The sequence below is a fragment of the Enhydra lutris genome, unplaced genomic scaffold (assembly GCF_002288905.1).
Source record: "Enhydra lutris kenyoni isolate GAN:26980312 unplaced genomic scaffold, ASM228890v2 scaffoldscaffold68, whole genome shotgun sequence".
In the NCBI taxonomy this organism is placed as follows: domain Eukaryota; kingdom Metazoa; phylum Chordata; class Mammalia; order Carnivora; family Mustelidae; genus Enhydra; species Enhydra lutris.
Window position 1 is genome coordinate 5,139,327 of NW_019154152.1, and position 24,926 is coordinate 5,164,252.

At 39.8% G+C, this 24,926-nt stretch overlaps 1 protein-coding gene across 5 annotated transcripts in view; it reads left to right on the forward strand.

Moving 5' to 3' along the window:
• LOC111159360 (DENN domain containing 5A) overlaps positions 1 to 24,926 on the forward strand; it is a 100,900-nt gene that overhangs the window by 19,701 nt on the left and 56,273 nt on the right. For 2 of the 5 annotated variants that reach the window (XM_022521765.1, XM_022521766.1), the window contains exons 1-4: positions 10,037 to 10,067; positions 16,746 to 16,817; positions 17,574 to 17,683; positions 18,926 to 19,580. In XM_022521765.1, coding sequence (XP_022377473.1) covers positions 17,681 to 17,683; positions 18,926 to 19,580 — 658 coding nt within the window. In that variant the 5' untranslated portion in view covers positions 10,037 to 10,067; positions 16,746 to 16,817; positions 17,574 to 17,680. Of the gene's footprint in view, positions 1 to 10,036; positions 10,068 to 16,745; positions 16,818 to 17,573; positions 17,684 to 18,925; positions 19,581 to 24,926 lie in introns of those variants that run through there. The other 3 variants (XM_022521762.1, XM_022521764.1, XM_022521763.1) reach the window with 2 other exon arrangements.

Sequence of the window (24,926 nt, forward strand, 5' to 3'; positions counted from 1 at the left end):
CTCAGTGGTTGGTGTCCACACTGCGCTGATAGTTAAATATTTTGAAAATCATGTCTACCTCTAACCATCCTTCTCCTATCATAAGCCAGCTTGAAGTTTCTCTAATTTGTTTGTGGTTTGTTTATACAGAGAAATTGTCTTTTCTCCTCATGCTCTTAACTTTATAAAAAAAAATTCCTAGAAATAATTTTCCTTTACATTCACTTAGTGATTTAAAAGCTAGTTTCAAGGGTGCCTGGCTGGCTCAAGTCGGTTAAGTGTCCCACTCTTGATCTCAGCTCAGGTCTTGATCTCAGGATTTTGAGTTTAAGCCCTGTGTTGGGCTTCCTACACAGCATGGAGCCTACTTAAAAAACAAAAACAAAAACTGGTTTCAAACATTTATGAGTCAACAAGGAAATTTGAACACTGACCAGATATTTGTCATTAAGATTTTTTTGGTCAAAATTTTCTAGGTGAGGGGTTGCCTGGGTGGCTCAGTTGGTTAAGCCTTCGACTCTTGATTTTGGCTTGGGTTGTGATCTCAGGTCTGTGAGGTCAAGCCCCCCATAGGGCTCCATGGTCAGCACAGAGTCTGCTGCTTAAGATTCTCTCCCTCGGGGCACCCGGGTGGCTTAGGTGTTAAGCGTCTGCCTTAGGCTCAGGTCGTGATCCCAGGGTCCTGGGATGGAGCCTTGCATTGGGCTCCCTGCTCAGCAGAGAGCCTGCTTCTCCCTCTCCCACAACCCCCTGCTTGTGTTCCCTCTCTTGCTGTGTCAGTCTCTGTCAAATAAAAAAATAAAATATTAAAAAAAAAAAAAAGATTCTCTCCCTCTGCACTCCCCTCACACCTCTCTCTCTCTCTCTCTCTCTCTCTCTTTTCAAGATTTTATTTGTCAGAGAGATCACAAGCAAGGGGAGTGGCAAGCAGAGCAGGCAGAGCAGGCAGAGGGAGAAGCAGGCTCCCAGCCAAGCAGGGAGCTGGATGTGGGGCTCTATCCTAGGACCCTGGGCTCATGACATGAGCTGAAGTTAGTTGCTTAACCAGCTGAGCCACCCAGGCATCCTGAGAGCCATTGTCTCTAAACAATTTTATTAACCTTATTTATATCTAGATTTCTTTTTTTTTTTAAAGATTTTATTTATTTATTTGAGACAGAGTGTGCCTGTGCATGCATGCACGAAGGAGGGGGAGGGGCAGAGGGAGAGAGAATCCTCAAGCCAGGCTCCCTGCTGAGTTGGGAGCCTAGCCTGGGGCTCCATCCCAGAACCCTAACATCATGACTCCAGCTGAATCAAGAGTCAGGTGCTCAGTTGACTGAGCCACACAGGTGTCTGGGTATCTAGATTTCTTAACTCAGCTGTAATTCATAAATGTTCTTGATTTTCTTTTCCTATGTGTGTTGCTTTAATGGCTAGATTATATTCTGTTGTGTTGATGTACCAAACTATGTTATGTGTTTGCTTTTCTTTTTCTTTTCTTTTTTTTCCCCATTTTATTTTATTTCTTTTCAGTGTTCCAGAATTCATTGTTTATGCACCACACCCAGTGCTCCATGCAATACGTGCCCTCCATAATACCCACGACCAGGCTCACCTAACCCTCCACCCTCCTCATCTCCAGAACCCTCCCCCTCCGATTTCCCCTAATTCACTTCTCCTCTCCTTCACCCAATGTCCTCTGTGTTATTCCTTATGCTCCACAAGTAAGTGAAACCATATGATACTTGACTCTGCTTGACTTATTTCACTCAGCATATTTTCTTTTTCTTGTAGCTGTAAATAGCTCTACTATGAGAAAGTGCTTTATTTATTTTAAAAGATTTTATTTATTTATTTTTTTGTCACAGAGGGAGCACAAGCAGGGGGAGCAGCAGGCAGAGGGAGAAACAGGCTCCCTGCTGAGCCAGGAGCCTGTTGGGAGACAGACGCTTAACCAACTGAGCCAACCAGGCATTCTGAAATTGCTTTTTTTTTTTTTTTTTAAATGCTATTGGGGTGCTATTTTAGTGGTTGCTATTTTTTTTCTGGTGCCTTTTGGGTGGAATTTTAGTGGATTTAGCAGCAGATTAAAGGGTATGGGTTTTTTTTTAATTTTTAAAAATTTTTTACAGCTTCTATGATGTTATGTGTCAAAGGTGTCAATTTGTGGGTTGGAACCTTTTTAATGTTTAATTCTCTGACTCCCATATGAAGGTTTTAAGGCATATTAACAGTCTGGATAAAAAGAATAATTTTTGTTCTCCTCAAAAGAATTGGGCTTTCATTGCAAACAGGTGGAAGGATGGAAATGAATTAACTGTAAATCTTGCCTTTAGTGAAGTCACAGTTTAGTACAGTACTGGCATTTAGTTCTGTCAGAGAGTACCTGATACTGGATAGGGAGAACAGTCACATTATGTTGGTAGTGACTAGAGAAAGCTGCCTAATAAAGGTGACATTTCAACAGTCTTAAAGGATAGGAAGGACATAGATCTAGAGGATGTGAATGGGGATGGGTAAAGTGTGGATCAACAGGGGACTCTTGGGCATGTTTAGGGACTATTGAGTCATCCTGTTTGACTAGAAATATGCTCTTCAGAGAGGATAGTAATGGAGGCTAGGGGAAACAAATAAAAAAAAAAAAAAACAACCAAGGATGTGTCAGCTAGATTGTATGACAAAAGAATAGTGGGGGAATGGAGAGATGATGGTATTTGACTATAATAGCTTGAAGACTGTTAGCTGCCTCTATTGCCTTATAAATGACTCATTTGCAGGAAGATTGCTACCCTGTTAGTCATTCTGCTAGGGTCCTCATTTTAGCTTTTAGCAGATCTAATAATTTTCCAAGAAAAGGAGGATCAGTGTTTTTGTAGTGTTGTTGATCTTAATGGAACTGATTCATTTTCAGAGTGTGAGAGATACAGATGCCGGAGGAGAGCAAGAATTGACAGAGCAAGAATTGAGGTGGAGAAAGGTAGAGAGAAAGAACTGACATAGCATTTGTTCCTCCGGCTCCTTCTAAGAAACTGTGGGCTTTCACCTAAAGCTTTGGCAACAGTGGTGGCTTTAAGTCTTGGGTTTCTTCCAAGAACTGATAGAAGGCCTTAGCCTCCTGTCTGTTCTTACTAATAAGCTCACCTACTGGCAGGTTGTCTCCTCACCCCTTCTCCACCCTCTACCATTCACCACTTTAGCTTCATTTGTTACTTGTCCTGGATCTCTCTATTCCAGCTGCAAGAGGCTCTGAGGAACCATCTGTTAGAGGGTCCTAACTGCTAGAGGTTAGGGCAGCTTGGAGATTGATGTTGCTTGGTGCAGTGAAAGGATGTAGGAGATTTTGGGTTGCCTTTAGTTAGGGTGGAACCCTCTCATGAGCTGTAGATTGAGAATACTACTCTTTATTACAGTAGAGAATTTGTGGTTTTATGGCTTTTTAGACTTTTTGATGAAGATTACTTACCCATAGAATGTTCCTTTCTTTACACCAAAGCTGTACTACTTCTTCTTTTTTTTTTAAAGATTTTATTTATTTATTTGACAGAGAAAGAGAGATCACAAGTAGGCAGAGAGGCAGGCAGAGAGAGAGAGAGGGAAACAGGCTCCCTGTTGAGCAGAGAGCCTAATGCGGGGCTCGATCCCAGGACCCTGAGATCATGACCTGAGCCAAAGGCAGAGGCTTAACCTTCTGCTCCATCCAGGTGCCCCAAAGCTGTACTTCTTGACTGCTCTAAATTCTAATGTTCTAAGAGACATCCACTCTAGTGTAGTAGGTTAAAAGAGTATTAGACAAGGGTGTCTGGAGGAATTTCTAATCCCATTTTGTGTCCTACTTGTTGAATGATTATCTCTGAGCCAGTTTCCTTATCTGTAAAAGCTCTCTTAGGGCTGTGATGAAGTTTAATGAAATAATATATGTGAAAGTGGTTCAATGGATTCCAAGTGGTACATATATACTTTTCTTTCTCTTTTGCATTAAAAGTTTCTCATTCCATATAATATAGAGAGGAGGAAATGTACAGAGTAGTTGCAGTACAGAAATTAGGAATTAGGTTAATATTCTAAATCTGAGTTAAAAAGTATCTTCTTCATCAGCTGGGAGAAATGCACTATTAAATTATTTATATTCTTTAGTGAAATCACTTTATCATAGAGATTATATATGGTCATAGTAGGTAGGGAATTCAGAAAATACAGAAAAGTATAAAGAAAAAAGTAGCTATCACCCATACTTCCACTTTCCAGAAGTCATATAGCCATATCTAATATTTCGTGTATTCATTTTTATAACTTCTTCTGAGTTAAAGTATTTAAAATATCATATATGTCAAGCAAGGTATCATTCTTTGTAATTTATAAGAAAGTTATATTCATAGGTGCATAAGAACATCTTTTCTATTCTTTTAAAAGATTTTATTTATTTATTTATTTATTTGACAGAGATCACAAGTAGGCAGAGAGGCAGGCAGAGAGAGAGAGGAGGAAGCAGGCTCCCCACTGAGCAGAGAGCCTGATGCGGGGCTTGATCCCAGGACCCTGGAATCATGACCTGAGCTGAAGGCAGAGGCTTTAATCTGCCCCAGTAAATAAAATCTTAAAAAAAGAGAAAAATTCATCAAGAAGCTGATTGGACACTTGATGTTCATGGGGGAGGGATTGATTTCTGAGAGTTTCACTGGCTGTATAGTTTCTTCCCTGTAGTATGAAAGTCTCTAAGTCTTTTTTCTTGGGCAGGTCAGATTGATAGAAAACATTTCTCTAAATCTCTGCCTCAAGGACATAATCCCAGCTGCCAGCTTTGTGAGAGCCAAGTAGTAGAAGGGGAATCTCAAATTCAGTATGTAAAATTTTTGTTTTTCTGTTTTTAGAATGATACCATTGCTTTCAGCTATGCCTTTGGTTTCCTAGCTGTTGATGCCTGATACCTCAACTGTAATCCCAAGTTATAGATATGCCCACTCTTTAAAATTTTTTTTTAAATTTTTCAGTTGAGATAGAATTGACATATAATATGGTATTAGTTTTAGGAGTACAACATAATGATTTGATACATGTCTATATATTGCAAATGATGATCACAGTAATTTTGGTTAACATTCATCACCACATAGTTACAATTTTTTTTTCTTGTAATGGGAACTTTTAAGATCTACTTTCTTAGCAACTTCTTCCTTTATTTTTTTTTATTTTTTTTAATTTTTTTTTTTAAAGATTTTATTTATTTATTTGACAGAGAGAGATCACAAGTAGACAGAGAGGCAGGCGGAGAGAGAGGAGGGAGCAGGCTCACTGCTAAGCAGAGAGCTCAATGCGGGACTTGATCCCAGGACCCTGAGATCATGACCTGAGCCGAAAGCAGCAGCTTAACCCACTGAGCCACCCAGGCACCCCATTCCCTTTTTTTTTTAATGAGCCTTTTCTTTTCTTTTCTTTTCTTTTAATATTTGTTTATTTGAGAGGGTATGAGAGAGAGCACGAGAGGGGGAGGGTCAGAGGGAGAAGCAGGCTCCGTGATGAGTAGGGAGCCCGATGTGGGACTCCTTCCTGGGGCTCTGGGATCATGATTTGAGCCGAAGACAGTTGCTTAAACAACTGAGCCACCCAGGCATCCCAGCAACTTTAATATATGCAATACAATATTGTTAACTGTAGTCACCATGCTGTACATGACATCCCCAGGTCTGACTTATTTTATAACTGGAAGTTTGTACCTTTTGACCACTGACACCTATTTCACCCAGCTCACTTTCTTTTATTTATCCCTTGTAAAGAATAAACTCCCAGTTTTCTTCTGGCATGTTGGAAGTGGCAGAGTGGGGAGAGTGTGTGGTGGGGTCAAGCTGGTTCTTTTATTTAAAAAAATTGAGATATAATTCATGTAACATAAATTAACCATTTTAAAGTGTATACTTCAGTCATTTTTAGTTTATTCACTGTTGTGTAGCCATCACCATTACCTAGTTCCAGAACATTTCCGTCATCCCAAACAGAAACTGCATATCTGTTAGCAGTTAGTCCTCTGGCAACCACTTTCTGTTTCTATGAATATGCCTCTTTTAGATATTTCATATAAATGGAGTAATACAATATGTAGTCTTTGTAGAGAGAAGCCTGTGGCATAATGTTTTCAAGGTTCATTTGTTTTGCAGCATGTAACAGTACTCTGTTCCTTTTTATGGCTGAATAATGTTCCATTGTATAGTTATACAACAATTTATCTCTTCTTGAGCTGATGCCTGCTGGTTCTTCAATAGACTTTCAATCAGTCCTTCTGTTTTTAGTCCCATCTTTAACCCCACTTCCAGAAGTGCCTGATGCTACAAGTTCCTGAGCTTTTTGGAGGTTATATTATATCCTAGCTTTCTTTTATCTGCTGTCAGGAACCACACTAATCCATCTGATTTCCAGCTTCTAAAATTCTGTTGCTATCACCTTCACTTTCATTCTGTGTCTATGCTACCCTGACCCCCACCCCTCTACTGTTGTTTTGTGGGGTTTTGGGAAGAGAGGCCCCAGCGGGAGAACTAACGCATGCCTTCTGCTCACAATTTATTTTATTTTTTATTTTTTAAAAATATTTTATTTATTTATGATAGAGTGAAAGTGAGAGTATAAGCAGGGGGAGCAGCAGAGGGAGAGTGGGAAGCAGGCTCCCTGCTGAACAGGGACCCTGACTCAGAGCTCCATCCCAGAATGCTGGGATCATGACCTGAGTCAAAGGCAGATACTTAACTGACTGAGCCATCTAGGCGCCCCTTCTGCTCACAATTTAAAAGGTACAGTTTCCATGCTGGGTCAGACTGGAGGCCCAACAGTTATTAAGTCATGAAATGATCAAGCTGGGAAAATCCTTTCTAGATTAGGAACTTGACCTCTTCTTCTTAATCTTTCATGTGAGGAAAGTGAGACCCACAAGACTCAAATTGTTTAGGTCACACAACCAGTTAGTAGCCAAGGTAGGACCTTAGCTCCATCTCCTGCCTTCTAGGCTAGTTGCTTACTGTTAATTTAGGCTGATTATTTTAAAATTTCGTATTGAGGAGAGAATGAAGATTGCTTACATTTGTCCTCTGCTGTTTCTTACGTAGACATCCCAGTCCACTGGGTTTGCCTAAGTCCATTTTTCTGGAGGGGCTAGCTTTTAGACAAAAGTGCCTATGTACACATATAACCGCTGGGAGTCCTTTCTCTATCAGTAATTCAGTACAGTATGTACTGTATGTAATTAAGTACGGTATGTGTATATCCAACACACATGACAGTGTTCATAAGACTGATCTGAAAGTCCATGAATTTAATAGCTTGTTGCTTCCCATACTAAGCAGAACAAATTACATAAGTTCAAGATGTTAGCTCAACAGATGTCTGTCCTGCATGGTTTTTGGCTGGGCTAAAAGGAAAGCAGTGTCTACACTTGATATCTTGCTACCAAAGTTTTGTCCTAGCTGTTGTTTGGAGCAGTTCTGTCTGGATATGTTCTCAAATCCTAGACTCTTGTTAAAACTGGGTATATAAGTAGTTCAGTCATTTTAGAAATACTAGATGCAGGAGTTGGACTTGGTGTGGAGCAGCCTGGAAGATGTCAAGCAGGAGGCAAAACATCAATAAAAGTAATGGCTGTATCCCTAAATCTAAAGTTATCTGACCAAGAAAATATGTTGAGAAAGAAAGTGAACAGATCTACCTCCAGGGGAAAACAAAGAGGTAACAGATGGTTTCTGTTGCTTTCATTGAAAAGCCTGGGGAGCAGCTTTTCTGGGTTAGTGACTTAGATAGGACAGGCTTTGTGGTGTGTCCACAGTGGGGGGAAGCTCATTCTCTGCATTCTGGGTATTTGTGAACGTCTGACCCCTGAGCACACATCAGCTGATGATGTGGGCCAAGGTACAGCCTGTCTCTTCAAGGAGCAGGTACCCTCTCTGTGCCACAGGACCTGTAAATTTACCTCAAGTTCATATGAAGAAGAGGTGAGGGAGAGCGATGAATGAAGTGTAGTGTTTTTGTTTTTAAAGATTTATTTATTTATTTATTTGACACAGAGAGAGAGAGAGAGAGAGAGAGACAGCGAGAGAGACAGCGAGAGAGGGAACACAAGCAGGGGAGTGGGAGAGGGAGAAGCAGGGTTCTGGCTGAGCAGGGAGCCCGATGCGGGGCTTGATTCCAGGGCCCCAGGATCATGACCTAAGCTGAAGGCAGATGCTTAACAACTGAGCCACCCAGGGCCCCGAGTGGAGTATAGTGTTAGATGGTTTTGTGTAGCTACCAAAACTCAGCTAGTCTTAGTGTGTTTTTTAAGCTGTCCCCATTGAAAAACTGCTGATAGTAATGAAATAGTCACCTAAAAGGAGTAGCAGGGTTAATTCTTGTTTAGTAGAAATTTGCATTCCCTTCTCTTAATTACACTGTGCCTTATTAGTCAAAGATGGCCAGAGATGATCTCTGATTTATTCAAGAATTCAGAAAATTATCTGAAAGACAAAGAGGAATGAAATACTGAGGCAGCAAGTGAATTGGCAAAACACAAGCTGATTTTTCAACATGTACCAGATATATGTATGAGTTGGTAGGAGTACTGTTTCAATGGGCAGTCTGTTTTAGGAATGTTTGTAACAGGAAAAATACAGTGACATCTTTTAGTGCAGGAAGTAAACTGATCATAGCATGAGTGGCGCTGAATTGGTCACCAGTGTCACCAGCAGGATCAATTTTAGGACATCCCAGAATGCCAGTGTTCAAATGATGGCATAATAACCTGGTTGTATCCATTCCCAGAGGAAGAAAATTCTATCACTCTTGCTGTAGATAATGTGAATTAGACCCTATAGGATTGGTGTGGATATGGTGAGGTGGGGCAGCCCATTAGGCCAAAGCCTGTGTTTTGGCCCTGGAGTGAGGGATAGCTCAGCTGCCTTTGAAGAGTTTGGTCCAAGGTTTAACTTTGGATGTTTGAATTTTATTACCTGAAGTCTCTGCTTTAAAACCTTGACAGGTTTTTAAAAACATTAAACTTTTTATTTGAGGTAATTTCAGTTGCAGGAAATAGTTCAGAATTGAAACTCTACCCTTTACCCAGTGGTGGTAACTTCTTGCAAAGCTATTGGATGCTCTTACAACCAGGATATTGACATTAATACACTCAAGTAAAACAATAGTTCCATCACCACAGGGATTCTTGGGCATTGCCCTTTTATAGAACCCTCCTTCTCTCCATCTCTGACCTCTGGCAACCACCAATGTGTTCTTCATTTCTAGAATTTAGTAACTTCAAGAATGGTGTATAAATGGGATCATATTGCATATTAGGGATAGACTTTTCTCCATTGTGTAGTACAGGTCTGCAGGCAATGAATTATCTTAGTTTTGTTTTACTTGAAAATATTTTTATTTTGCCTTCTTTTTTTTTTTTTTTTTAAAGATTTTATTTATTTATTTGACAGACAGAGATCACAAGTGGTCAGGGAGGCAGGCAGAGAGAGAGGAAGTGAAGCAGGCTCCCTACCCAGCAGAGAGCCCGACTCGGGGATCATGACCCGAGCCGAAGGCAGAGGCCTTAACCCACTGAGCCACCCAGGTGCTCCTTGCCTTCATTTTTGAAGGATTTTTTTTTTCTACTTATAGAATTCTGGGTTGACAGGGTTTTGTTTGTTTGTTTCAGTATTTGTATGGTGTTGTTCCATGTCTTCTAATCTCTGTTGTTTCTGGTAAGAAAGCAGTGGTAATTTCAATCATTTCTTTTCCTTAATGTATCATGTTTCTTTGTATCCTTTCAAGATTTTCTCTTTAATAATCTTCCTCCTTTTATTCCCTTTCTTTAAAATTTGACTGTGATAATCCTATTTTTTATTGTCTTGGTATGTATTCTGCTTAGAATCCACTGAGCTTTTTGAACCTGTAAATTTATGTTTTTTACCAAAGTTGGGAAATTTTTGATCATTATTTCTTCAATTAAAAAAAATTCTTTTAAAGATTTTATTTATTTATTTGACAGAGACACACAGAGAGGGAACACAGGGGAAGTGGGAGAGGGAGAAGCAGGCTTCCTGCTGAGTAGGGAGCCTGATGTGGGGCTTGATCCCAGGACCCTGGGATCATGACCTGAGGTGAAGGTAGACACTTAACGACTGAGCCACCCAGGCGCCCCTAAAAAAATTTTTTTTTAACTTGTTTGCCATCCTTTTCTTCCGGGGCTCCAATTATATGTATATTAGACTTGTTACTGCACAGATCTCTGGGGTTCTCTCCTATACTCTCCTTTCTCTCCTTAATCTTTTTTTCTCTCTGTTCTTCAGATTGGATACTTTTTGTTGATCTCTTTATTTTTTTTATAATTTTTAAAAATTAGGCTCTATGCCCAGTGTGGGGCTTGGACTCACGACCCTGAGATAAAGAGTCACATGCTCTACCAACTAAGCCAGTCAGGCACCACTGTTGATATCTTTTGAAGTTCACTAACTGTTCTGCATCTCCAATCTGCCGTAACCCCATCCTCTGAATTATAGTCTATTTTGCTGTTGAGATACATTTTTTTCATTCATTATGGTCATAGCTGATTCTTCCCTCCCTCCCTCCCTCCCTTGCTTCCTTCCTTCCTTCCTAAGTTTTATTTATTTACGCAATCTCCACTCCCAGTGTGGGGCTCGAACTCACAGCCCCAAGATCAAGAGTTATATACTCTACTAACTGAGCCAGCCAGGTGCCCCGATCATAGCTTTTTTTTTTTTTTTTTTTTTTTTTTTAAAGATTTCATTTATTTATTTGACAGAGAGAGATCACAAGCAGGCAGAGAGGCAGGCAGAGGGAGAGGGAGAAGCAGGCTCCCCACTGAGCAGAGAGCCCAATGCGAGGCTCAATCCCAGGACCCTGAGATCATGACCTGAGCTGAAGGCAGAGGCTTAACCCACTGAGCCACCCAGGCGCCCCCAGTCATAGTTGTTTTAAAATCTGTCTGTTGACCATAATATTTGGAACAAGTCAGGGTCAGTTTCTGTTGATTGACTCTTCTCTGGAGAATAGATCATGTTTTCCTGTTTCTTTATATGCCAAAAAATTCTGTTGAGTTGTGTCCTTGGTGTTGATTATGATATGTATAGACACTGGATTCTTTTTTTTTTTTTTAAACCTTCTTCTAAAGAACATTGAATTTTATTTGTTTTGTTAAACTCTTTTCCCTGCAGTGAATGGCAGTTTAAATCTCAGTTCAGTTCTTTTAGGAGAACTTATACACAGGGTTTGAGGCACCTCCTTTTGGTTCTCTTCAGAATTTCCCTTCCTCACTCCTCTATTGTGGTTGCCTTGAAGTCTGTCCACTGGTTTGTGAAACTAGTAAGACTGTGGGTTTTGATCTGAATTTTAGCCATCTTTCATGGCACAGACTGGGACCTGGCTGACCAAAAGCCATTAACAGGAGACACTTGCTTGATGTCATTACCTATTTTCAAGTTTTGACCCTCTCTATTCCATCATAATCTGCTTGCCTTTTTGTTCCCTAGTACCTTCAGGTATTGTTTTTTATATTCTGTCCATGTTCATAGTTATCTGCAAGAGAGTTGGTTTCATAGGAGCTACTCTTCCATGACTAGAAGCATGGAAGAGTATTTATATGCATCATGCTGGATAGAAACAATTCTTCCTCTCTCTCTCTCTCTCTCTTTTTAAAATATTTTGTTTATTTATTTGACAGGGAGAGAAAGAGAACACAAGCAAGGGGAGCAGCAGGAAGAGGGCAAGGGAGATGCAGACTCTCCACTGAACAGAGAGCCTGATGCAGGGCCCCATCCCAGGACCCTGGGATCATGACCTAAGCCGAAAGCAGACACTTAACCAAGTGAGCCACTCAGGCGCCCCATCTTCTTCTTCTTCTTTTTTTTGGGGGGGGGGTCTTTAAAGATTTTATTTATTTATTTGAGAGAGAAAGATAGAATGAGCTGGGATGGGGAGGGGCAGAGGGAGAGGACTCCCTGCTGAGCAGGGAACCCAACTCAGGGCTTGATCCCAGGACACTGAGATCATGACCTTTGCTGAAGGCAAAGGCTTAACCAACTGAGCCACCCATGTGCCCTAGATATAAATTATTCTGTTGACAATCATTTGTAGTTTCACAAATGTTTATACTATCCTTCCCTTCTAAGAGACTGGATATAAAAATGCCTTAGGGGCATCTGGCTGGCTCATTCGGTAGAGCATGGGACTCTTGATCTCGGGGTTGTGAGTTCAAGCCCCATGTTGGGTGTAGAGATCACTTAAAAATAAAAAATCCTTAAAAAAGTGCCCTTAGGGGCGCCTGGGTGGCTCAGCGGGTTGAGCCTCTCTCTGCCTTTCGGCTCAGGTCATGATCTCAGGGTCCTGGGCTCAAGCCCCGCATCAGGCTCTCTGCTCAGCAGGGAGCTTGGTTCCCCCTCTCTCTCTACCTGCCTCTCTGCCTATTTGTGACCTCTCTCTCTCTCTGTCAAATAAATAAATAAAATCTTAAAAAAAAATGTTTAAAAAAAAAGTGCCCTTAGCTCTAGCTCTTTTTTCTCTTTTTTTTTTTCAAACTTCAAATTTTGTGTAAAGCTTCTTTTTTTTTTTTTTTAAAGATTTTATTTATTTATTTGACAGAGAGAAATCACAAGTAGGCAGAGAGGCAGGCAGAGAGAGAGGAGGAAGCAGGCTCCCTGCTGAGCAGAAAGCCCGATGTGGGGCTTGAACCCAGGACCTGGGATCATGACCTGAGCCGAAGGCAGCAGCTTAACCCACTGAGCCACCCAGGCACCCTTGTGTAAAGCTTCTTGAGTATATGTCAACTCTAATTACTGATAGGTTTAGAAATTGAAATACTTTTATTTGGTATATCTAATCAAGATGGAGGTATAACAGATGTGACCCATAAACACTTTCTTAGGGAATGATGGTTACTTTTATTTTTCTTCAATCTAAGCTGACACTATGTTCTGGAGAAGCTTTGTGTAATTTAACATAAACCAGGTGGGGATTTGACTATATTGGGTCTTTTTCACATAGCTGTTTGGAACCTGCCTTTTCGTATCTGCACTACCATTTCAAAACCATCACTGTTTCCCACACATGTAATCCATTTATTATAAATATGTGGCTTTGAGATTTTGGTGAATTTTTTTTTTTTTTTAAGATTTTGTTTCTTGGGGCGCCTGGGTGGCTCAGTGGGTTAAAGCCTCTGCCTTTGGCTCAGGTCATTGATCCCAGAGTCCTGGGATCGAGCCCCGCATCGGGCTCTCTGCTCCTTGGAGAGCCTGCTTCCTCCTCTCTCTCTGCCTGCCTCTCTGCCTATTTGTGATCTCTCTCTGTCAAATAAATGAATAAAATGTTTAAAAAAGAAAAAGATTTTGTTTCTTTTGGAGAAGGAGAAAGAGTGAGCCTGATTGGAGGGGGGAGGACAAAGGGAGAGGAAAGAGAATCTCCAGCAGACTTCCCACTGAGTGCAGAACACAGCATGGGACTTGATTTCACAGCCCTGAGATCATGACCTGAACTGTAATGAAGAGCAGGATGCTTAACGAACTGAGCCACCCATGCTCCCCTTGGTGAACATTTTCTGATGACCTTTCAGATGACTTCAGATACAAATTTTGAGGATAAGATTTTTTTTTCTTTTTTTAACTCATTCACATATGTGTGTATGTTTAAAAAGAGAGAAGTTTGCATTTATAGACTTCTCATGATAAGAAAGGAGAAATAATGTTGTCATCATTAACCCAGAAAGCAGTTATTTAGTAGTGCATATGTTTTATTTTAGACTGTATGTAAGCCTACCAATTTAGGCTCATCTGTAAGTGGTCAAATGTTTCCTGCCCAAATTGGAGAAACATTTGGAGCTGTAGCTTCTGACTTTTTTGGGTCATGGAACCCTTTGAGAATCTGGGGGCGCCTGAGATGGTTAAGCATCTGCTTCCAGCTCAGGTGCTTAAGTATCTGAGAATCTGGAGGCGCCTCAGATGGTTAAGCATCTGCCTTCATCTCAGGTCATGATCCCAGGGTACTCGGATCGAACCCCACATCTGTTTCCCTGCTCAGCGGGAAGCCTGCTTCTCCCTCTTCCACTCCCCCTGCTTATGTATCCTCTCTGACTGTGTCTCTCTCTCTGTCAAATAATAAATAAAATCTTAAAAAAAAAAAGTGATGAAAATTGCGTTTCCCTTTAGAAAAATGCACATATTTTCATACAAAATTTTGTAAAGTATTTCAGAGAGTTTAGGGGTTGCTTTGAAGTTTCTCAGTTGTAAGTATCCCTTATTTAGAATTATTCAAATCAAGCTAGTTACCAACAGGGTAGATAGCAATACAAATGTCAGTTTCTTGCTTGGTCAAAGCAGAACAAGTAAACAAAGAACCTGTTAGAAGTCCTTGTAAGGCGTGCAGGCTTAAAAAAAAAAATCTGTTATGGTTTATCTGAATTGTACTTCCCCAGGGACAGATTCACAAAGATAGACTGACACCTAGTTGTCTAATTTTTAAGTTGCTGTTAGAAATGGGCCTTAATTCTGGCATCCAGACCTTATGACATTTGTGGACTCTATATGTATTAGGCAAATAAGTAGTTACTATTTCCAGGACAATAGGACAGTTGTGGTTGCATGTCTTATTCCTAGTATCATTTGAATTTCCAAAGGTCTAAATAATTAGGGATTTAAGCGATCTGTGACATGTACAGGTTTCCTGAGGTGGGTCTCTGTAGATGTTCCCGAGGCATTAAGTCTCTACTGCTTAGTCTGAAAACTATAGCCCTCAGCAAATGATGAAAGACTGAATTGTTTTAATAAAAATATCTTAGGTTTGTGAATCCCCTTCCTCTGTGACTTTTCTGACACTCTATATAGGGTGCTGTAGTGAACATGGTTTGGTCTCAGGGCTCTCATACCTCTTATACATCCCCTTTCTCCTTGCAATGAAAATACTATATTCCCGATACTGGTCCAGTCCAATACACAGAAGGACTCATGTCTAAGATTGGCAGTCTCAGTGGTGCCTTTACTGACTCTTTAACAAGAGATCTTTACTTAGCTTGTTTGAAAAAGGGGCAGGAGGTGAAGAGGTGCTGCAAAGGATAGAGGATCTAAAGACCACTTCTTCTTGTGATTCATAACCTCCCCCTCCTCTTTGTCTATACTCCGCTTCAGTTATTTTCACCTCTGGCCTTTTCTCACTGGTTGTTTGAAATGGTCTATTCTATCCTTTGAATGCTCATTGTGTCTTGGGGTCATCTCATAACCATCTTAAAAAAAAATATGCTTCTCTAAAGACTTTCATTAAGGACAATGGAAACTGCCCTGATTCCTGTTTCTGTTGAAGTATTTTGTGGTTTTTAGTGAGGGGATTTTCTGGCCTAGTAAGGAAGAAATGAGCAAACTGACAACTACAAGTGAGGAAGCTTAGGAGGAAGACATAGTTATCTTCTCAGAACTGAATGAGTTTAAATGCATATTCTGAGAATTTCAGAGTGTAGACAAGATCATTATGTCAGCTGCTCGCTGTTTAATTTTTCTGTACAGTGAGTGCAGCCTTGCCATGGGTGTGTTCACAGGTGTTACTGGAAGCTTGAGACTAGCTGTACATAGCTGTAGGGGCTGTATTGCTACCAGTGTTACCAGCTGCCTGCTGATTTTGCCAGTCTTTAGTGGAGATTACAAAATGTATTTTGAGAGGTGAAATTTGCTGGAAAAGAGTTTCGGAAAACTCAGTTTGGAAGAAGGCAGGAAATGAGAGGAATTGAAATTGTGTTACTGGCTTTACTTGTCAGAAGTTGAAAGTTATGAATAAGTGTGCCTCTTGTGATGTTGATGGCAAAACCTGAGAGAAAGTGGAAATGAGTGTTTTTAGTTATAAATGATAACTTTCTGACTGGAATCCTTATTAATTTCTGGACCAAGTACCTTAGAGTTACTATAAACTCTTTAGAAAGCTAAGATGCCTCTGGGATGATTTAGAGTGAAGAACTATGCGACTTTAGGTTTATCCCAATCCTATTTCGGAAGAATGCAACTTCCTTAATCACTAGCTCCTTTGGGTTCCAAACCAACTCAGGACAACTATAGAACAGAATTTGTAGTATCAGCTAGAACATGTGAGCAGGATCTTGTGCAAGTGTGCTCTCAGTGGTTGGACCTCATAGAGTAAAGGTCTGGAGCCTCCCAGATAATAACCTCCCTGTGAAGTGATTATTTGTGTATATTCTTTTTTCCTGTACATTTGAGAGGACAGGTGCTTCCTTTTGTTCATTTCTGTCCCCTCAGTACCCAAGGCCCTTGTATGACATGATTATTCAATAAATAGGTATCAAATTCATTCGAATTGTTTTTGATCATGTTTTCCACATATTTTTCCATGACTCCTACTAAATTTATTTGTTTGAAATATTTGGGTACATTTAATTTGTCCCCTATTCCCTAACTCCTTAGGAAAAGCAGTATTTGGGGCAGGATACTTTTGGATAAAGTAGCAGTGACTTTATAGTAATTTGATACCTGTTGAGCTCTTCATCTCATTATGCTGCATTGTAATGTTTTTTTTTTTTGTTTTTTCCAAAGAATTGTGTTAGTAGTTTTAGTTAAGTTTGGTTTTAATGATGTAGAGTAGAAATTATGAAAGGGCATCACACAGAGTAAGGGTAAGTATTATTTTGTGAAATTGTTTTAGGCAAATTTATATGTACACATCATGTATGTGTATTATTGCTTCATAATGTAACATTTGTTTCATACTGGAGTCATGGTCAAAAAAGTTTGAATAATATTGCTTTATTGTAATACTCTGTTATTTCATTTATCATATAGCATTATGCCAGTACATACAGGCTTCTAAAGCCAGGGATGGTGCCAGCCCTTTCATTTCCAGTACGACTGAAGGTAAAAACAAAACAAAATTGAGAACACCCAAGCTTTCTGGTGGCTTTTACATGTCTCTACAGTGGTATTTTGTACCTTTGACCTTCTAACTTTCTTGTGCCCTTTTTTGACCAGTAGGTTTTTCATATTTGAGTCCGTCTAGGTGGTGGGTTCTTTGGTTCTTCCTCTTTTCACTTTAATGTTCTTTATTTCAGTATATTCTAATGTTTTTAAGGGGAAGGGGAAACAAGGTAAAATTTTAGAAATTTCACATTTTTCTGAATTGACAAAATATCTCATTAGATTTACCCTGAAATTTGCTTTTTTAAATGTTCTTGAATCTTTTAGTCCCTTTGTGTTTTTTCTGAGATCATAGAAATGCATACTTTATTCTGAATTTAAAATCATTTATGCTTCTATGATATCAGTTGAATAAGCAAACTAAATGTGGCTTACAGGGAAAAAAAGGTGGATATAATCCTTTGTCATTCCTTATGCTGTTTCTACTCCCAAGAAGATTAACCAGTGGTTTTAGTAATAATTCATTTTCAAGAAAAGAAAAGATAGCTAGTGGTGTCCACTCTTAACCACGCTAAACCTTTTCAGCTTCTTTACTTACCTAATAACTTTAATACCTTTCCTGTTCTTAGATGGTTGGCATACTAACTCCTTTGCCTTTATTTCTGTACCTTGCTGGACTACCAAGCTCAGACAGTCATAACTCCGTGATTTTGAGGGACTCTGTAGAGATGATTTGCTTCATTCTTTTTCTTGCAGGAGAAAATTTTGAGCAGACACCCCTGAGACGAACATTCAAGTCTAAGGTCCTTGCCCGATACCCTGAGAACGTAGAATGGAATCCCTTTGACCAAGATGCAGTGGGAATGGTTAGTATTTCTTAGCTACAGGTATGAAATAATTTACAATTGAATTTACAGTAGAACTGTGAGTCCAGACTATGATAGCAGCAGTTCCACTAACTACCAGTAACTTTTGAAGAAGGGGCTGTCTGCATATTACTCATGATTCTGCATTTTGATCAACATATCAGATACACTGAAAATCACATTGTTTCTGTTTTGTCAGACAAATGCATAGTAATGGTTCAGTGAACTTTGAGGTACTGAGCTGTTTGGTTGCTTATAGTACTGAGATTACTTGGTGAGTCTGATTTAAAACAGTTTTCTCTCATTCTCAGTTGTGTTTATCCGGGTGATATGGCAGAAATGTATTTTGTTTCATCCTAATTTTGGACAGGACAGCATTTTTTTTTTTAATATGAGAGAGAGAGCATGGGCACAGGCTGTGGGGAGGGGCTGAGGGAAAGAGAAGCAGACTTCCTGCTGAGCGCAGAGCCCAACTTAGGGCTCAACCCAGGACCCTGAGATCATGACCTGAGCCAAAAGTCAGATACTTCACTGACTTTTATTTGTTTACTCCAGGCTGCTAGGGGATCATATGGAGATTGATTGATTTAGGTCAGTTTGATTAGCTATCCAAGTTTTTTATATAACCCATCTGTGGGTGAAAAAAGTGTGTCTTTATCCTGATTATGTCATCTCCTTGCTTTATGTGAAATGCTCCCTTTTTTCCTATGAAAAGAGAAGGTTCTCTTCATGACAGGGTTTTATGAGCTGATAGAATCTAAAACTTTGTTTTTTAGGTGCAAAGTTGGATTTGTCTAGTATATAGGTATATTTCTAGCATCGTTTTCCAGTAAATGCTGTCATGCTTAACCACCTACCTAAATTCTCTGAGCTTTCTCTTACCTCCTTATCTTTGTGGATTTTCTTCCTGTCTTTGAAATACCTTCTTTCCTTTGTCTGACTGATGAATTCTAATATCACCTCATCTATGAAACCTTTTCTGATGTTCCTGGGCTGGGTTGTCTATTCTGTGTTGCCCTAACACTTTGTTTTTGGGTAGTCCTGATAACTGCATTATAATTTTATTTACGCATATGTCTTAGAATGGGAGATTCTTAGGACAGATATTTTGCTGCGTTGATCTTGACATCCCAAACACCTAGCATAGTAGGTACTCTGTGAGTAAATGAATAGTGGTGGTATTCTGAAAAGAGGACCAGCAGTGAGTGTTCTCACCACTTGTTTCCTTGTTGTCTTTTACAGCTATGCATGCCCAAAGGGCTAGCATTCAAGACCCAGGCTGATCCCAGGGAGCCCCAGTTCCATGCCTTTATTATCACAAGGGAGGATGGCTCTCGGACATTTGGGTTTGCACTCACATTTTATGAGGAAGTGACCAGCAAGCAGATCTGCAGTGCAATGCAGACCCTCTACCACATGCATAATGCTGAGTATGATGTCCTACATTCTCCCTTTGTTGATGGTCGAGACCATGGCATGGAGGATGGTGAAGGCACTCCTGGGACCAAACTTCAGCGCTTCAACTCCTATGACATTAGCCGGGACACGCTCTACGTCTCTAAGTGCATCTGCCTCATCACACCGATGTCCTTCATGAAAGCATGTCGGAGTGTGCTGGAACAACTTCACCAGGCAGTCACTTCACCTCAGCCCCCTCCACTGCCCCTTGAGAGCTACATATACAATGTACTCTATGAGGTGCCACTCCCACCTCCTGGCCGGTCCTTGAAGTTTTCCGGGGTCTATGGGCCAATAATCTGCCAGAGACCAAGTACCAATGAGCTTCCCTTATTTGACTTCCCTGTCAAAGAAGTCTTTGAACTGCTTGGGGTGGAAAATGTGTTTCAGCTTTTTACTTGTGCCCTTCTGGAATTTCAGATCCTGCTCTACTCACAGCGTAAGTCAGTGCTTACTAGAGCTTTCTCCCTATATAGGGCTTCCCTTCTTTCCATACTGAATACAGTGGAACTGACTGTAAAGGTCACGGGCCGTTACAGTTAGAGCAAAACTCAGATCTTTTGCAGGTGGGTGGTAGATGGCAAACTGATGGAGCACAAGAGGGCCACAGTTTCTAATTGGCTGTCATCCTCGCCTTTTGCTGGGCACTTAAGCCTGGGAGGAGTTCCTTCCTGGCATCCCTTCTAATTGATGCTGAAAAGAGTGGTAGGAAATGATGGTTCTGGAAAGCTGACTTTTCATCATTCTGCAGTTACTTTTGCCCCTTCTGCAACCTGACAGTAAAACTGAGGATTCCCAAATAATGATCCTTTGAGAAAATGAGGATGTATTACTTCTTCCTGTTGTTTGTTATAACTGAATTGTTTTTTATAAATTAGAGGTGAACTGAATGTGAGGGGCAGGTTTGGACAAAATAGTAAAGTAGATCAGAAGGAAACAGATGTTTATTAAATAAATCAGAAAAATAACATAAAACTTATTCATTCAGTACCTATTTATTTAGACCTTACCATGTGCCGAGCATTGTTTCAGGGACTAGAGATACAGTGGTAGACAAAACAGGTAAAAATCCTTCCTGTAATGGAACTGATCTTATAGTGGAGAGCAAGGGGGTGACTAAATAAAGTTCATAGTGTGTAAAGTGGTATAAGATCTATGGAGAAAAATAGAACAGGGAAGACGATGGTATTTGGGGAAGGGAAGTTGCAGTTTTTTTAAAAAAGATTTTTTAAAATTTATTCGAGAGAGTGAGAGTGAGAGAGGGCATGAGCAGGGAGGGAAGGAGGGGGGTAGAGGAAGAGGAAGAAGCAGACTTCCCACTGAGTGGGGAGCCGGATGTGGGCCTCAATCCCAGGATCCTGGGATCATACCTTGAGCCAAATGCAGATGCCTAACTAACTGAGCCACCCAGGCACCCCTCCACTTTTTAACAGAGTGATTCGTTTAAGCCCTCTCTGAGCGACCCTTGTTAATATCTGTGGGAAAAGTATTCTAGGCAAAGGGCATAGCACATATAAGGGTTTTGAGAAGAGAATGTGCTTGTTATGTTCAAGAACAGTTGAGAAAACTGGGTGGATGGTACAGAGTGAGAAAGCAGGAATATAGAAACAGATGTTGTTAAGACTTAACAGGAGCTTAGGTTTTACAATTGTAGTCCACTGTAAGGACTTTGTTACTCTGAGATGCATAGTCATGGTAGGTTTTGAGTTTTTTGACTATTTTGAAGTAGTTTCCAGCTTATGGAAGAGTTGCAAGAAATGTTCAAGGAACTTTTTGTGTGCTCTCCCACAATTCACCAGTTATTAACATTTGGCCACATTTGTCTTATCATTCTCTTTCTCTGTGTGTGTGTGAACATAAAACTGAACCATTGAGAATCGTCGCAGATCCCATGTGCCTTGACTCCTAAATGTGTCAGCTTTTATTTCATAAGAGCAAAGACATTTTCTTACATAACCATAGTATGATAATCAAATTTAGAAAATATAACATTGTTACAATATTGTATTCAGGTTTCACCATTGTCCCCAAAATACCTACTTTGCTAATTTTTTTTTTAAATTCCTGATCCAGGGTCTTGTCTAGTAACATGCCTTGCTTTTACTTTTTACTTCTTAATGTCTTTCATGACATGGACATTTTTGAAGAGTGCAGGCAAGGCATTTTGTAGAATGTCCTCCAATCTGGGTTTGTCTGATGTTTCCTCGTGATTAGATTCAGGTGTTAAACATTTTTGGTTATAATACACAGAGGTGAGGTTGTGATTCTCTCAGTGCATTGTATTAGGAGGCACATAATGTGTGTTTTTATCATGACAGGAGGCGCTTGATGTCAGTTTGCCCATCTTTGATAATGTTAATTTGATCACTTGGTTAAGATTATGTTTGCCAGGTTTCTTAAATGGAAAGTTGTCCTTCTTCCCTTTGCAATTAGTAAGTTGTGGGAAGTTATTTTGAAACTGTAAATATATTGTTCCTCTTTGAAGTTTTGCCCAATAGATTTAACATCCATTGATGATTCTAGTCTGAATTATTTAATACCATCATGGTCACAAAATGGTGATTTTTCTAGCTCCACTTATATTTATTGATTTATTTATACTTTATTTATTTATTTATTTATTTATTTTTAAAAGATTTTATTTATTTATTTGACAGAGAGAAATCACAAGCAGGCAGAGAGGCAGGCAGAGAGAGAGGAGGAAGCAGGCTCCCTGCTGAGCAGAAAGCCCGATGCGGGGCTTGAACCCAGGACCTGGGATCATGACCTGAGCCGAAGGCAGCGGCTTAACCCACTGAGCCACCCAGGCGCCCCTATTTATTTATTTTTTTAAAGATTCATTTAGTTATTTGAGAGAGAGAGCTCACAAGCAGGAGGGGCAGAGGGAGAGAGAATCTCAGGCAGACTCCATGCCAAGTGTTCAGCCTGTCAGGGGGTTTGATCTAACAACCTAAGATCACGAACTGAGCCGAAATAAGAGTCAGATGCTTAACCGACTGTTTGACCCAGGTGCCCCTCCATCTATATATATTAGTTATCATTGTACTATAAGGAATAACATTTATTTTTCCTCGTTTGTTTAGTATTATATAGACTCATAGATTTTTATTTTGTTCCGTAAGTTAGGTACCTATAATGCAGGGGGGATGTTGTAGACATGGGAGAAGAAAGATTGAAACAGAAATATGACAGGTGACATATTCCATCAGAGTTTGGGTTAAATTTCCCAGAATATGGGTTATTCTATCAATAATAGAGCAATAATGCAATCAGTAATACAAATTTTAAGAGGTTTGAAGGCGATTAAGAAGGTTTGTGTATAGACTCAAATGGAACTCAGGACCTAAAGCCATGTTTATAGCATGGGCAGGAAAAAAATTTTTCCAAAAAAATTCCTGGATATTGTTGAGCAGGGCTGATGGTAAAATGGTGTTGCCTTTTATTGCATGTAGGTTATGCTCTCTATTAATAGTTAAACAGTTGAGGTTGGTTTTCTTGAAATAGTTTTTATTTATGATTCAAAGGCCTCAGGTGGATGAAAATCTTTCTGGCCTTCCAAAAACATGTCATTACCACTCACAGTGTTGCCCACTGCATGTCTCAACTACTGAATAGAAAAGAAGTGTAACTTAGGGAAAAAATGCAGGCGAAATGGTATGAGTTACAAAGTGAAACCCATTGGATGACTGAACTGACAGTTATAAGAATTTTTTTTTTAACTTGTACTCCTGGGTAATGTTTGTTCTTTGTATAGATACAGGTTTTTTAATAGTGTATTTTTTACCATTTGCTGTTAAATTGTATGTAGAGAAGTTCTTTACCTGATATGAGTTAATAGGGTAGTAGATTGGATAATTGAAAAAGTCATTCAAGTCTGATAATCATAAAAATTATACATATATCCATTAAACATTGTATTTTAGCTTAAAACATGACTGTATAATAACTAGTCTTTTGATGAAGGGACTAGGTATTTCCTTTGATTATGGGTCTACTAATCAGATGTCTGCATTTTTTTTTTTTATAAACCACACCCATAATGCATTCACTAGGTTTTCTAGATACATTTTGTTTTTAAAAGGGGAGTGAGGGGGCGCCTGGGTGGCTCAGCTGGTTAAAGCCTCTGCCTTCTGCTCAGGTCATGATCCCAGCGTCCTGGGATCGAGCCCCACATCAGGCTCTCTGCTCAGCAGGGAGCCTGCTTCCTCCTCTCTCTCTCTCTCTCTCTCTCTCTCTCTGCCTGCCTCTCTGCCTACTTGTGATCTCTGTCGGTCAAATAAATAAAAATAAGATCTGGGGCGCCTGGGTGGCTCAGTGGGTTAAAGCCTCTGCCATCGGCTCGGGTCATGATCCCGGGGTCTTGGGATCGAGCCCCGCATCGGGCTCTCTGCTCAGCGGGGGGCCTGCTTCCCTTCCTCTCTCTGCCTGCCTCTCTGCCTGCCTCTCTGCCTACTTGTGATCTCTCTCTGTCAAGTAAATAAATAAATAAATAAATAAATCTTTAAATAAAAATAAGATCTAAAAATAAATAAATAAAAGGGGAATGAGAATTTAATGAACCTTGCAAAAGAACCAGAATGGAGACTACCTATAAATTTTTGCAGTTTTCCCTGGTTTTTGTTTTTTTTTTTTTTGCACTTAATAGCCTCATGATATGCTTAATTCAATTATGGTATTTTTTAGCCACTTTGCATTACTCAGTCTTTATATATATATATATATATATATATTTTTTTTTTTTTTTTTTTTTTTGAGAGAGATTGTATGTGTGCTTGGTGGGGAGAGGCAGAAGGTGAAGGGGAGAATCCTAAGCAGCCTCCACGCCCAGTAGGGAGCCTGACATGGGTTCATCTCACAAATCTAAGATTGTGAACTGTGCCAAAATCAAGAGTTGAAGGCTTAACCAGCTGAACCACCCAGGCATCCCTACTCAGTCCTTTTTTTTTTTTTTTTTAAGATTTATTTATTTTTTTTTTTTGTGGGGGGGAGGGGAGCAGAGAAAGAGAGAGAGAGGGAGAGAAATCCTCAAGCAGACTCCCTGACTTGGGGCTCGATCCCAGGACCCTGATATCATGACCTGAGCCAAGGTCATGAGTTGGGCGCTTAACTGACTGAGCTACCCAAGTGCCTCAAAGATAAGTTTTTTAGAAAACAAATAAATAATGTGTGGACAAACAAGGCAGAGAAAGTTGAAAGTTTCCTTTTTCACATAGAATCCTACTTCTCAGAAGTAATCTCTTAATTTTTTTAGTGCCCCTTCTCAAATATTTTTGAACCATGAACTATTTTTATGTGAAGTGTTGAGTACATATGTATGGCTTGTAACATTCTTTAAAGTATACATGTACATTATGATATGTGAAGGGTATATTAAAATTAATGTTAAACTTTAATATACCATAAGTATATGTTTTAAATATGGTATATTAAAATGTAGGAAAAAAACCTTTCAGTCATATGGTAGGAATTTTAACACATTACAAAAGGGTCTATAGTGAAGTGTAAGACTTCCACCTCTGGTCTCTGGTTCTCCCTCAAGGAGATTACCACTGTTTGCTGTTTCCTTCCAAACATAATCATGCATATACAACATGCACACTTTTTAGAAACAACACAAATGGAAATATGCTAATCATTGTTTGCACTTTCTTTCATTTAATAATGTATCTTGGAGAAAGGAACATAGAGATTAGGTTGTTTCCTAAGAACAAAGAGTACCTGAGAAACATCCTTATTCATCCTTATTCACTTTTTCACAAAAGTACGAGTATGCAAGAACAGTTCA